Source organism: Ranitomeya imitator, chromosome 1 (assembly GCF_032444005.1).
Source record: "Ranitomeya imitator isolate aRanImi1 chromosome 1, aRanImi1.pri, whole genome shotgun sequence".
Taxonomy (NCBI): domain Eukaryota; kingdom Metazoa; phylum Chordata; class Amphibia; order Anura; family Dendrobatidae; genus Ranitomeya; species Ranitomeya imitator.
The window spans coordinates 834,103,940-834,119,636 of record NC_091282.1 but is presented as its reverse complement, the minus strand read 5'-3'; the positions used below and the strand labels follow the sequence as shown (position 1 = coordinate 834,119,636).

General features: G+C 42.5%; 1 protein-coding gene across 4 annotated transcripts in view; it reads left to right on the top strand.

Moving 5' to 3' along the window:
• LOC138650175 (disintegrin and metalloproteinase domain-containing protein 10-like) overlaps positions 1-15,697 on the top strand; it is a 196,252-nt gene that overhangs the window by 9,017 nt on the left and 171,538 nt on the right. For 3 of the 4 annotated variants that reach the window (XM_069740618.1, XM_069740619.1, XM_069740617.1), the window contains exon 2: positions 11,483-11,633. The exons of the other annotated variant lie outside the window; for it this stretch is intronic. In XM_069740618.1, the coding sequence (XP_069596719.1) occupies positions 11,483-11,633 (151 nt within the window). The remainder of the gene's footprint in view (positions 1-11,482; positions 11,634-15,697) is intronic. 4 annotated transcript variants of the gene reach the window in all.

Below are 15,697 nucleotides of genomic sequence, written 5' to 3'. Positions count from 1 at the left end.
GCCGATCACATTCTAATGCTTTTAAAAGCAGTCATTCCATCTAATTACTGATATAATATAGCAACCATTTCAGAGCCAAAGCCCCTATTCCAAAAGTGCCACCACCTCCTAGCACAGCGCTCTAGTCCAGGATGTGGCTGAATGGATGCACATTTTTAAAAATTAATTAGAAAGTGGACAACCTCCTTGATGAAATAGAACAACACACTTGCGATGAACAGATTTCTGAACAAGGGCATGTTCATAGGCAAGAGATTTTGGTAAAGAAATTCATGTGACTGTTCCATTTATGTGAATGAAGCTTGCAGAAATCCATGTGCTTATTACCAATTTCTAATCTATGTGCTGAACTACCAAATTCAGATAAGTACAACTGATTTTAACCCCTTTACCCCCAAGGGTGGTTTGCATGTTAATGACCGGGCCAATTTTTACAATTCTGACCACTGTCCCTTTATGAGTGTTCTGTCTTCATACACGTTGATACGGTGTGTGATCCGACATACGGCATAAACCACTTCTGTCTCCCAAATAAGCAGACTGTTCTCTGTAGTCTAACTTGTTTATTGGTAAACATGAGCGCGGTAAAACTATAAGAATACAAATGATTTGTATAAGTATTGGGCAAATAATAACATTACTGCAACTAACAGGGGAAGCATACAGGATGATGCAACTTCTATAATAACTACATACAGCAGGTAACCAAAAATCACATTTCCTGTGTACTAGCTGCTATACAGTTAATCACACTCTGTACAACATTACATAGCAAGAACAGGGATAATGGTCTTACCGGATAATCTTAACCGGAATGGCAAGTAAGTGAGGTAGTTCAACACAGCAGATTAACACGTGTGTCCAGGGAAATACACAGAGAGAAAATGGAGTTTCCCCTTCCCATGATACCTTGGTGAATCCCAGAATGCAACACTCTAATAGTTACTGAAAAACACAGGTAATAAATTTAACCACCACTAGGTGGTGCTATAACACAGCAAAACCAAAACTATGGTATTAAACCTTTTTAAAGCTAGATACGAAACCTGACCTTCGCTAGAATGGGCAGAACACTCCCCGCTTGGCATCAACCGATGCCACCCACAGGTTCTTTTGGCGAAAACAGTAAGGCAAGTTCCGCATCTGGTCTGAGGAATAGTTTACTCTCCCCGGACTTGCATACTTTGACCTCGACCTTACGCACCTTCCCATCTTTGCTTGGGAGTATCTTAGTGATGAGGCCTAGTGGCCACTCATTACGGTGAGACTGGCTGTCTTTCATGAGAACGAAATCACCGGTTTTGATGTTTGGTTTGTCGGTCTGCCACTTCTTCCTGGGTTGTAAGGTAGAGAGGTACTGCTTCCTCCATCTGTCCCAGAAGGTATTGGAGAGACTTTGGACTTGTCTCCATTGTCGTCTGTAGAGGTCCTTGTTGCTAAATTCTCCAGGTGGAGCGCTGAGAACGCTGGCTTTCTGAGTAAGTAACATGGCAGGGGTGAGAATGGTCGGATCCTCAGAGTCACTAGAAAGTGAAGTCAATGGTCTAGCATTAATGATGGCCGAAACTTCTGCCAGGAATGTGGTTAAACTTTCATGTGTGAGTCTTGCTTCAATGGATCTGGTTGCGTGGTCTGCAGGATTGTGGTTTGTGGACACATAATGCCACTGTTTAGGGTTGGTGGATCTCCTGATCCTTAGCACCCGATTGCTGACATAGACATAGAAACGACGAATTTCATTGCAAATGTACCCCAACACTACCTTGCTGTCGGTGTAGAACTCGATTTCTTTGACCTTCAGGTCCATTTCTGTTGAGATAAGCTCAGCTAACTCTACTGCTAACACAGCTGCACAGAGTTCCAGTCTGGGTACTGTGTGTTCACGGAGTGGGGCCAATTTTGTCCGGCTCATAACAAGCCTCACGTGGCATTGTTCATTGATGTCAGTAGTTTTCAAATACGCCACTGCTGCAATTGCTTTGGTTGAGGCATCGCAGAAGACACAAAGCCTTTGCATCTTGATTTCTGTTGATGGCACAGAAGCATATGGTCGTGCAACGTAGAGACTTGACAGGGCTTCTAACGAGTTCTTCCATCTTACCCACAAGTCTCTTTTCTCACTGGGAAGCAGATCATCCCAATCGGACGTCTCTTGGGTGAAGTCTCTCAACATCATTTTACTTTGGATAGTTACAGGAGTTACAAATCCCAGAGGATCGTACAAGCTGTTCACAACGGACAGGACGCCTCTACGCGTGAAAGGTTTCTCTTCTTCGCTGATCTGGAAGGTGAATGCATCCCTTTTCAAATCCCAAAGTAAACCCAGGCTCCGCTGCATAGGGAGGGAGTCCGTGCTTAAATCCAAGTCTTTTAAATCGGTTGAGTAATCTTGAGAGGGAAAGGCTGCCATTAGTTTTTGGCTGTTGGAAGCAATTTTGTGCAACCTCAAATTGCATGAAGCGAGCATTTCTTGCGCCCTTTTCAGGAGACTGACTGCCGACTCATCTGTGGGTGTGGATTTCAGGCAGTCATCTACGTAGAAATCCTTTTCCACAAAAGATCTTACATCCGATCCGTACTTTGCTTCACCCTCTCTGGCTGAATGTCTAAGCCCATAGATAGCGACAGCAGGGGAAGGGCTGTTCCCGAAGATGTGTACCTTCATACGATATTCCACGATGTCCTTGTAGGGGTCATTATCGCGGTACCAGAAAAACCTCAAGTAGTTTCTGTGTTCTTCTTTAACAAGGAAGCAGTGAAACATCTGTTGTATGTCGACCATAAATGCTACTGCATCTTTGCGGAAACGAAGAAGTACTCCCAGAAGTCTGTTGTTGAGGTCTGGACAAGATAGAAAGACGTCGTTTAAAGAAACACCTTCATATCTGGCACTTGAGTCAAATACCACTCTTATCTGACCAGGTTTCTTCGGATGATACACGCCGAAAATAGGTAAGTACCAACATTCCTCGGAATCTTGAAGTACAGGTGCAATTTCCACGTGGCCACTCTGGAATATTCTCTCCATGAAGGTAAAGAAGTGTTCTTTTGTCTCTGGTGACTTCTGCAGTTTGCGTGTAAGGGAGACAAATCGACTGTACACAAGTTCTCTGTTGTTGGGTAAGCGTTGCCTCTGTGGTTTGAATGGTAAAGGTGCGACCCAACTCTTTGATTCATCTCTTACTATCTCCCGCTCCATGATGTCCAAGAACAGTCTGTCCTCTATGGACGTTGCTAAACTACCTGGTTGTCTTCTCTTGTCCTGTGGAAAACTGTGCACCCTATATGATCTTCCTCACCATCGCATGCATGGTCTTCACAGGAAGGATCAGCTAACGGACAAGGTGGAAGGGCGTTGTGTGGCAATTCTTTAATCAGGAAACTGCTCTCGCATGGCTGGAAGAGAGACGGGCGTCCATTCTCAAGGGTATTGGTGAGCATGCTGTTGACTGATGTCTGCCTGTGTGCTCCACCCAAACAGACGTCTCCCACAATGACCCATCCTAGGTCAAGTCTCTGAGCATATGGGGCGTTTTGTGGGCCGTTGATCTGTCCTCTAGCCTTGTGGACCTGTAAAATGTCTCTTCTGAGGAGTAAGACGATAGGAGCTCCTTGGTCAAGCTCCGGTATCAGGTGAGCTATACATTTCAAGTGGGTATGATGAGCTGCTACCTCTGGTGTAGGTATCTCCGACCTGTTGTCGGGAATTTGATTGCACTCCAGTATCGATGGCAAGGATAAGCAGGTTTGACCGTCTATAGACTCTACTTTGAATCCGGTCGCCTTTCTCCCCGCCGTCTCGACAGTACCTGCACATGTCTTCAAAGAGTACGGAGAGCCGGGACCAGCAATGTTGAAGGTGTTGAAGAAAAAGGACTTAGCTAGAGACCTGTTGCTCTGATCGTCCAATATTGCATATACCTTGATTGCCTTATCCCGTTGGCTCACTGGGAATACTCTGACAAGACAGATCTTCGAGCAGGATCTCCCTGCTACAAATTCCTTGCAGATCTCTGTACACTGAGAAGTGACCACTGGGGTGTCAATGTCAGTGTCTGTCTGTTTTTCGGCAGACTCTTCTACTCGTGACGATACCCCTGAGGGTGGTCCAGGGTGTAAAGCCGTGTTGTGCTCCACACTACTGCATTCTGCGCATTTCACACTGGTTTCAAGGTTCTTGGCGAAGTGTGAGGTAGTTGCGCAGCATCTGAAGCATATCTTGTTTTCCCTTAGGAAGCTCTTACGGTCTTCTAGAGGCTTCTCCCTGAAGGCTCTACATTTTAGTAGAGGATGAGGTTTCTTGTGTAGGGGGCAGTGTTTGCTGAGATCCTGAGGTTTGTCCTCCTCTGGAGAGGACTTACTTGCCCTGTAAGGAAAACCTGTGGAGGTAACATTAGTTTTGTGTACTGCCACTGGTGTTTTACTGGGTTTTACACCGGAGGCAGTGGTACATGACATAGTGAAATCGAAACTGGGGTCATTTCTAACTTTAGCCTGCTGAGCAACAAAGTCTACAAACACCCTGAAAGGAGGAAATGGCACCTTATGAGCCTGTTTGTAACGGGACCCGTGACTGACCCACTTTTCTTGTAAATTGTAAGGGAGCTTTTGGACAATCGGGTTGACACCTCTGGCAGTGTCCAGGAATGCCAACCCTGGTAGGTCACCTTCTGCCTGAGCAGCATGTACCTCCATTAACAAGTCGCTCAGTTCCCTGAGCTTTTGATAACCCTTATTTGCTATCTTGGGGAAATCATCAATTCTTTTATACAAAGCATTTTCTATAGCTTCTATTGACCCATAACATTCTTCGAGTCTCTCCCACACCATGCGAAGTCCTGTGTGTGGGTACTTTATGTTAATGTTCCTGATTCTTTTGGCGTGTTCAGCTGACTCGTTCCCAAGCCACTTAACCAGCAGATCTAACTCTTCACTACTGGAAAGATGCAAGTCTCTGATGGCGTTCTGGAAGGAGGTTCGCCAAGCTCTGTAGCTTTCAGCTCGATCGGTGAACTTTACAAGTCCCTTGGTCACCAGCTCCCGGCGGGTAAAGAACCTTGCAAAGTTCATAGTGGCTGAGTCAGTGTCAACATGAGCTGGTGTGCTGTTGTCATGCAGTGTGTGTGGTGCATCCTCATACCTGGTAGGAGCTTCTGGCTTAGGAAAGTCTGTATAAAACCGTTCTGAAGCGAAGGGTGTCCCTGTCAGTCTGGGAGGAGGCCGTACCTTCTGTTCTGTAAGACGATGGTGGTCGACGTCGTTTCGCAGTATACCTTCCTGCTTCCAGTACGGTGTTTGGGGGAAGGATCTCTGGTAATCTGTATAGGCTGGTTGGTGTAACGGATCAGAGTTGTCTTCAATTCCGGGATGTTGGTGGACATATTCTGAGACGCGTTGAGCAGGGTCCTGACGATCAAGGTCTGGTCCACGTACGTCGCTGTCACGCTCAGATTCGGGAAACTCCACAGCTTCTAAGAACTCAGCTTTGGCTATTGCGGCTGCTGCTTCTTTTTCGGCGGAAAGCCTTTCTAAGGTCGCTCGCAGGCGTGCTGTATCTGCGTCTCTATCGGCTTGCAGGCGGGCTCTTTCTGCTTCTCTATCTGCTTGCAGCGGGCTCTTTCTGCTTCTTGCTCTGCTTGCAGGCGGGCTCTTTCTGCTTCTTGGCAGGCTCTTTCTGCTTCTCTATCTGCTTGCAGGCGGGTTCTTTCTGCTTCTTGCTCTGCTTGTCTTAACTTTAACTGCATCTCTTGTGCAGCGAAGGAGGATCTTACCTTCGCCGCCTCAGCTTCTGCTCGGGCGAGGGTGACAGACCTTTTCGAGGAAGACTTGCTAGAGCGGCTTGTTTGAGACCTCGTCCTGACTGAGGATGCTCGACTTGCAGACATCGTGTGTCCGTTTGCAGGCTGTAGGACGTCTCAGAGCGGGTAGGAATGACTTCAGCGTAGACTGAGACGTGTAGCGCTTGGCGGGCAATATGGCGGCTGCTGCGGTATCTGCAGGCTGTGCGGTGAGGTACAAGCGGCTGTGTAAGTGGTCTTGTTATTGCTGGCGTCTAGCCTGGGTTTGCTAGCCTCTGCTGGTATTTAGCTTCTGTTTTACTGGCCTCCACTGGCGTCAAGAATCCGTTTTACTGGCCAAGCTGGCGTCAAGAATCCGTTTTACTGTTCTGTCTTCATACACGTTGATACGGTGTGTGATCCGACATACGGCATAAACCACTTCTGTCTCCCAAATAAGCAGACTGTTCTCTGTAGTCTAACTTGTTTATTGGTAAACATGAGCGCGGTAAAACTATAAGAATACAAATGATTTGTATAAGTATTGGGCAAATAATAACATGACTGCAACTAACAGGGAAAGCATACAGGATGATGCAACTTCTATAATAACTACATACAGCAGGTAACCAAAAATCACATTTCCTGTGTACTAGCTGCTATACAGTTAATCACACTCTGTACAACATTACATAGCAAGAACAGGGATAATGGTCTTACCGGATAATCTTAACCGGAATGGCAAGTAAGTGAGGTAGTTCAACACAGCAGATTAACACGTGTGTCCAGGGAAATACACAGAGAGAAAATAGAGTTTCCCCTTCCCATGATACCTTGGTGAATCCCAGAATGCAACACTCTAATAGTTACTGAAAAACACAGGTAATAAATTTAACCACCACTAGGTGGTTCTATAACACAGCAAAACCAAAACTATGGTATTAAACCTTTTTAAAGCTAGATACGAAACCTGACCTTCGCTAGAATGGGCAGAACAATGAGGTTATAAACACGCAGATTCTGACCTGTGTTTTCTGGCAAGAAATGCAGAATCTGCACAGAAAATTCCACAGTCAAATCTGCAACGTGTGCACATAGCCATAACTCTGGAACGCTTCAACAGATCCCGGTGATTCTGACATTGTTTTCTCGTGACATATTGTACTTCATGTTAGTGGTAAAATTTCCTTGGCATTACTTGAGTTTATTTGTGAAAAAAAACAGAAATTTGGCAAAAATGTTGTAATTTTCCAACTTTGAATTTTCATGCCCTTAAATCACAGAGATATGTCATACAAAATACTTAATAAGTAACATTTCCCACATGTCTACTTTACCACAGCACAATTTTGGAACCAAAATTTTTTTTTGTTAGGGAGTTATAAGGGTTAAAAGTTGACCAGCAATTTCTCATTTTTGCAACACCATTTTTTTTAGGGACCACATCACATTTAAAGTCACTTTGAGGGGTCTATATGATAGAAAATAACCAAGTGTGACACCATTCTAAAAACTGCACCCCTCAAGGTGCTCAAAACCACATTCAATAAGTTTATTAACCCTTCAGGTGTTTCACAGGAATTTTTGGAATGTTTAAAAAAAAAATGAACATTTAACTTTTTTTCACAAAAAAAATAATTCTGATCCAGTTTTTTTTTTTTACCAAGGTAACAGGAGAAAATGGACCCCAAAAGTTGTACAATTTGTCCTGAGTACGCCGAAACCCCATATGTGGGGGTAAACCACTGTTTGGGTGCATAACAGAGTTGGAAGGGAAGGAGCGCCATTTGACTTTTCAATGCAAAGTTAGCTGGAATTGAGATTGGACGCCATGTCTCGTTTTGAGAGCCCCTGATGTGCCTAAACATTGAAACCCCCCACAAGTGACCTCATTTTAGAAACTAGACCCCTCAAGGAACCTATCTAGATGTGCGGTGAGCACTTTGAACCCCCAAGTGGTTCACTAAAGTTTATAACGCAGAGCCGTGAAAATAAAAATCCCTTTTTTTCCCACAAAAATGATTTTTTAGCCCCCAGTTTTGTATTTTTTCATGGGTAATTGGAAAAATTAGACCCCAAAAGTAGTTGTTCAATTTGTCCTGAGTACGCAGATACCCCATATGTGGGGATAAACCACTGTTTGGGCACACGGCAGAGCTCAGAAGGGAAGGAGCACTGTTTTACTTTTTCAACGCCGAATTGTATAGATTGAGATCGGCTGTCATGTTGCGTTTGCAGAGCCCCTGGTGTGCCTAAACAGTGGAAACCTCCCAATTCGAACTCTAATTCTAACTAATTCAAACCCTAACCACACCCCTATCCCAACACACCCCTAACCCTAATCCCAACCTTAACCACACCTCTTACCCGAACACACCCCTAACCCTAATCCCAACCCCAACACACCCCTAACCCCAACACACCCCTAACACTAATCCCAACCATACCCCTACTAACTCTAGACCCAACACTAACTTTAGCCCTGACCTTAACTTTAGCCCCAACCGTAACCCTAACCCTAATAACCATGACCACTCCTGGCACATAGTGCCGGATGTCAACTGTGATAGTCAACTGACACCCGACCTCGATCGGCCACACTCCCCCTGTGAGCGCAGCTGATTGCGTTAGATGTACTATCCCGTCGGTGATCATACGGGCACGGGTCACCTCGACGGCATAGTATGTCTAATCTCAGAAAGGAGTTAAATAGAAACCATTGTTTTAATTTTTATTTCATAGTTCAATAGTACATGTAAAAATAAGCAACTTTGTAATATATATTATCAGAGAAATCTGCTTCTTTCTCTGCCAGAATTGATCAGACATTATCAAAATTCTCAATTCTAATGTAAAATTTGAAGTCAGTGAAGACTCTTTCCCATTAATGAGACAGGAGATGGTGGTTACTAGGGTTGAGCGACTTTTACTTTTATAGGATCGGGTCGGGTTTCACGAAACCTGACTTTTTCAAAAGTCGGGTCGAGTGAAATCGGCCGATCCTATAAAAAAGTCGGGGTCGGGGTCGGCCGAAACACGAAACCCAATGCAGTGCATTGGGTTTCCAATGGTTCCCAGGGTCTGAAGGAGAGGAAACTCTCCATAAGGCCCTGGGATCCATATTTAAGTGTAAAATAAAGAATTAAAATAAAAAATATTGCTATACTCACCCTCGGATGCGCCCTGGTACTAACCGGCAGCCTTCCTTCCTTAGAATCAGCGCGTGAAGGGCCTTAGATGACGTCGCGGCTTGTGATTGGTCGCGCGACCGCCCATGTGACCGCTCGCGCGACCAATCACAAGCCACGACGTCACCGAAGGTCCTTCAAGCGCTGATTCTTAGGAAGGAAGGCTGCCGGAAAGAAGCAGGGCGCGTCCGAGGGTGAGTATATACCTATTAGGTATATACTCACCCTCGGACGCGCAATGCTTCTTTCCGGCAGCCTTCCTTCCTAAGGTATATACTCACCCTCGGACGCGCGCTGCTTCTTTCCGGCAGCCTTCCTTCATAAGAATCAGAGCTTGATGGACCTTCGGTGACGTCGCGGCTTGTGATTGGTTGCGCGAGCGGTCACATGGGCGGTCGCGCAACCAATCACAAGCCGCGACGTCATCTAAGGCCCTTCACGCGCTGATTCTAAGGAAGGAAGCCTGCCGGTTAGTACCAGGGCGCGTCCGAGGGTGAGTATAGCAATATTTTTTATTTTAATTGTTTATTTTACACTTAAATATGGATTCCGATACCGATTTCCGATATTGCAAACATATCGGAACTCGGGATCGGAATTCCGATACCAGAATCAGAAGATTGCGGACCTCATGGCCGACCCCACACAGGGGTCGCGTTGGGTTTCATGAAACCCGACTTTGCCAAAAGTCGGCGACTTCTGAAAATGGCCGACCCGTTTCGCTCAACCCTAGTGGTTACTGAAAAGATTCTACGTATATAGGAGGAGGATGGAGCTCTGTCTCTAGCTCCTCCTGTCTGCATACAATCTCATCAGTAGCAGCCATCATCTTCTGTCTCAGTAATGGGAAAGTGTCTTCACTGAATACAGAATTTACTTCAGAAAAACTCCCTTCTCCCACTCTCTTACTACAAACTTCCTTCTGTATCAAAATGTGTGTCCACTAATATATCCATACATACCACACGTATAGCAATCTAATGACCAGGCACAGACAATGGCAACCCTGGCACACGCTGCAATCATGTTTTCTCCAGCAGTGCTCTACATATGCCGAACATCTGAGGAGAAAATCTTGTAAGCCAAAAGAATTCATCCATTATAAGTTTATGCTCAAAACATATAACTCTTCCCTTCATCTTGCCAATGAATAAACCTACTTCACCACCCTCATTACCTCACTGTCCAACGTCCCTAAATGACTATTTGACACTTTACACTCCCTACTCAGTCTTAAAATGTAGGCCACAATCATCCACCTGAGCGCTAACAATCTGTCCAATTACTTCAAAGAAAAAAATGACCATAGCCAACAGGAAATTTTCTCTCAATACACTAATTGCATGAATCCAAATCCTTCCACACTTCAACAAGTTTGCTTTATGTCTTTGAACCGATAATGGAATAAGAAGTTACCGGGCTCTTCATTTCTTCTCATTCTACTACCTGTACCACTAACCAAAACTAAATCCATAATTTTTCATTTGTGAGGATGGCTTACCATATCTCCCAAGCTACATGCTAGCTGTCTTGATGTTATCATTGTCTCAGACCTTTCCTTCATTCCCTACATCTGATCACTCATTTGCTAATATCATTTGCACCTCTAAACATATCCAGAATCCATCCTTTTCTTACCTTTGACATTGAAAAAACTCTTAACTGTTGCTCTGATTCATTCCTGCCTGGTCTACTACAACTATCTATTGTTGGTCTCCCTCTTACTAAACTCTCCCCTCTCCAATAGATCTTGAATGCGGAAGCCAGGGTTATATTTCTGTATAGTCTCTACAGTGATGCCTCCACCCTTTGCTAGTCATTGTACTGGGTACCCATGAGCTACAGAGTACAATATAAACTTAACTCTCTCATCAAGCTCTCAATAGTTCCTCCCTCATCTCTATCACCCTACATGTGCTCTCTGTTCTGCTAATGATGTAAGACTTACATCTTTTTTAATCCAAACCACCCACTCCTGCCTCCAAGGCTTCTCTCATGCTGCTCCAGTTCTATAGAATGCACTAACCCAGACAATCTGGTTTCCCATTAATTCCTTGTACCCCCAGTTTTATACGTGCCCTAAAAATGCATTTATTTATACTGGTGTGTAGCCTCACCTTACTAATCTATTCCTTTTTCTCCATAACTTTTCCTTAGAATCTGGTTCCTTATATCATTTGTTCCCACATCCACCATGCTCTCAATAGTACTTTGAATCTTTACTTATTCACATCTTGGCTTGTGATTGGGTCATGCAGCATTATTTGAATACCTCTATTTATTTGTTTTAATGATGGATGGACCATACAGTAGAAGACCTTCTTACCTTTTGTGTCCCCCTATTTCCTCATAGAAAATAAGCTTCTGAGCATGCCCTCTCTGGTCTTATTTGAATTCTTGAATGAGGTATTTCTATGTAATATCTTATTTAGTTTGTACTTGTCCCATCTGATTTGTAAAGTGCTATGGAATTTGTTGGTAATGTAGAAATGAAATTATTATTATTTTGCTTTATAGGAATTAAAGGACACAATATCAGGCCATTTCTGAAATACTATGAGCCGGTATCCTATAATAGGGATGAACTTTTTAAAGATCACCTGAGATCAAAGAGAGCCACCAATCAGGAGCAAATCCCAATACAGCTGCAGATATTTGGATACAATAGGTAAAAAGACTTCTATGTAAATCAACTTCTGCAAAAAAATCTGTTTTTACTAATGAGTAGTATATGACAATAACAAATTCATCTTAACCCCTTAGTGACCGAGCCAAATATTTGAAATCTGACCAGTGTCACTTTATGTGGTAATAACTCTGCAACGCTTCAACAAATCCCAGTGATTTTGAGATTTTTTTTTCGTGACACATTATACTTTATGATAATGGTAAATTTTGTTCAACATTTTTTGTGTTTATTTATAAAAAATATCAAAAATTTGAGAAAAATGTTAAAAAATTAGCAATTTTCTAAATTTGAATGATTATCCCTTTAATCCAGATAGTCATACAACAGCAAACCATTAATAAATAACATTTCCCACATGTCTGCTTTACATCAGCACCATTTGTAAAATGTTATTTTATTTTGTTAGGATTTTAGGAGGTTTAAAAATGTAGCAGCAATTTTTCATTTTTTCAAAGAAATTTACAAAATTTATTTTTTTAGGGACTTATCCATGTTTGAAGTGACTTTAGGGGTCCCATATATTGGGAAACCCACAAACGTGATACCATTTTAAAAACAGCACCCCTAAACATATTGAAAACTGCTGTCAGGTAGTATATTAACCCTTCAGGTGCTTTACAGGAATTAATGCAAAGTGGTATGACAGAAATGAAAATGTGTATTTTTACCACCTAAATGTCTCTAACTTCTAAACAGATTACTACAGCCGTCAGACTCTAAGGCCACTATTTGGTCATGAATTGCCATGGCAAACATCAGGACAACAAAATCATGATCTGAGGGCACCAATTGTGACAAAGAAGAAGCCCCCACACTCTGTTAACCAATTATAATGATGTAGTCACTATTGACAGCAGCATCTAAGGGGTTAAACAGATTTAGATGGTGCAAATACTGATCGTGGCTGGTACAGCAAGTTGTCAGCTATAGTGTACAACCGACAGATGCTGGATTGTCTCCTGTATGGGGAGGCTATTCTCTTATATCTCAGGTCAGTTAAAAGACGTATTGGCGGTCATTAAGGGGTTAAAGTTGTTTTTCCATAGATAGTAATAGCAAATATACTCCACAACACTGAAATTGTAACACCAAGAAGAAAAAAGTGTGGAATTATGAAAAATACAGTATCAACATAGCTTGTTAATGATATGCAAAGTATTTAAAAATGGAAACAAAATTTTCAAACCATCTCGAGTTATTCAGTATGAAGGGTGAGTGTCAGTCAAGGAAATATATGCACTAAGACATCTTGGTATTAATAGTGGCAACCTTTGCAAATGCCGACCAATGACATCCCATATGTGCTCTGCGAGACAATTCTGGAAAGGCTGCAGGCCATGGTAGTACGTTTGTGCAGCACAGCTTGTTCACAGTATCACGAGCAACATGAGGCATAGGGCTGTCAAGCTGAAAAACAATTCCTGGGACACTATGAAGAAATGGCCGTACCATTGGTTCCAAGATTAATCCATATTTTACTGCAAGTGAAATTAGCTGTTACATACCAAGCCTAAGGCATCAAACAGTATCTATGTATAATGCCAAAGCATTTGCAGGACATTAGGCTAAAAGCCAGATGTCCAGCTACAGGTGTTCCATTGACCTCACACCACTGCTCTCGAAAGCTATCTTACAGAGGAAGACAGCAATGGAGGCTAGAATAGAGGTCTGCCCTCTTCATCAATGAATACCGCTTTTGTCTTGGATGCAATGATAGCTAGAGAATGATCTAGCGAAAACGATGTGGGCAACGCCATTAAGAAGCCTTCACAAGGAAAGTCACACCAGCCGTACTCCCACATTTATAAAGGTGGGGGATGGGGCATGGGACCACATCACATTTGAAATGACTTTCAGGGGTCTATATGACAGAAAATACACCAAACTGACAACATTCTAAAAACTGCACCCCCTCAAGGTCCTAAAAACAACATTCAAGAAGTTTATTAACCCTTCAGGTGCTTCACAGGAACTGATGCAATACGGAGGGAAAAAATGAACATTTCACTTTTTTCATCAAAAATTTTACTTTATATCCCAATTTTTTTGTTTTCACAAGGGTGTCAGAAGAAATTGGACCCCAAAATGTATTATGCAATTTCTCCTAAGCACGCTGATACCACATATTTGGGATCGGAAGGCAAAGAGCACCATATGACTTTCTGTATGCAAAATTTGATGTAATTATTAGTGAACGCCATGTCGTGTTTGGAGAGCATCTGATGTGCCTAAAGAGTGTAAACCCCGCACAAGTGACCCCATTTTGGAAACTAGGTCCGTCATGGAACTTATCTAGATGTGTCATGAGCACCTTGAGCCACCAGGTGCTTCACAGAAGTTTATAGCGTTGAGCCATGAAAATAAAAAATCTCATTCTTCCCACCAAAATGTTCTTTAACCCCAAATTTTGCATTTTCACAAGGGTAACAGGAGAAATTGCACCATAAAATTTGTTGTGCAATTTCTCCTGATTACACCTATACCCCACATGTTGGGGAAAACTACTGAATGGGCGCACACAGCAGAGCCCAGAAGGGTAGGAGCGCCATATGATGTTTTGAATGCAAAATTTGCTGGAATCATTAGCGGACACCATGACGCATTTTCAGAAACCCTGATGTGACTAAACAGTGGAAGCTCCCACAAGCAACCCCATTTTGGAAACTAGACCCCTTAAGGAACTTATCTAGATGTGTGGTGAGCTCCTTGCGCAACTCAGGTGCTTCACATACTGTAAGTTTATAACATTGAGCCGTGTAAATTAAAAAATCACCTTTTACAGATTTTTTTCTTTTAGCACCATTTTTTTAATTTTCACTAGAGTAACAGTAGAAACGGCACCATACAATTTCTTGTTCAATGACTGAGACCTCTGATACCCAATATGTGGAGGATAATTATTGTTTGAGTACTTGGCAAGGCTCAGAAATGAAGGCGCGCCATTTGACTTTTTGAATGCAAAATTTGCTGGAATCAATAGCAGACACCATGTCGCGTTTGGAGAGCCACAGATGTGCCTAAATAGTGGAAACCCACTAAAAATCACCCTATTTTGGAAACTAGACCCCTCAAGGAAGTTATCTAGATGTGTGGTGAGCACCTTGAACCTCCAAGTGCTTCACATAATTCTATAACATTTTATCACATTTTTCCCACAAAAGTTTTTTTGCCCCAATTTTTTTATTTTCACAAGAGTAACAGTAAAAATGCAAAATACAATTTGTTGTACAATTTCTCCTTAGTACAACAATATCCAATGTGTGAAGTAGAACTACTGTTTGGTCGCACGGCATCTCTCAAAATGGAAAGAGCACCATTTGACTTGTCTGAAAAATTGGCTGGAATTTCTGGAATTGTCTGGTACCAAGATATATTTCTTTCCTGTATGGAATTGTCTGGAATTTCTTAGGAGAATATCCTTGTGTGCATAAACTTTTGGTAACTATTATTGTACAGAATTATTATGTAACTTAATGAAAAATTTTCCCATCTCAATTGTTTATTTTCATCTGATAAATTGAGAATAATTAAAAATGTACAAAACAACTCAAAATGTACAGAAAAAACATTTCTAAAATTTCAAATATATTTTGACCAATATAGCCACCCTTCTGTTCACTAAGATTCACAAGTCTTCTGTAAATGGATTATGTCAGTTGGACCCTGTCCTCCCTCTCTTGAACTGATACAGTATGAAGAAACCAGAGTAGTCTTGAAAGCTTGCAATTTATTACTATCTTTTCAGTTAGCCATTAAAAGATATCAACCACTGAAGACTGTCAATCTAAATATTTTCCTTTGAGCTGGAAATTACATTTAAAAACTTTCCCTAGGCTGGTGTCCACAGGTTGGAACCCGGTCCTTTGCTTGGCCTTATTCACACACTGAGGTCAACTCTGACACATGGTAAGGTTTTTAATATTAGACAGCTTAGGACCTCCCCATCATGGTCACCTTGCCGATGGTGGGATGACTTTCATGTTATTTTTGATCAAAAACAGTGTTGCTAAGAACCCTGTGCCATTTAAATGCACTTTCTTTTG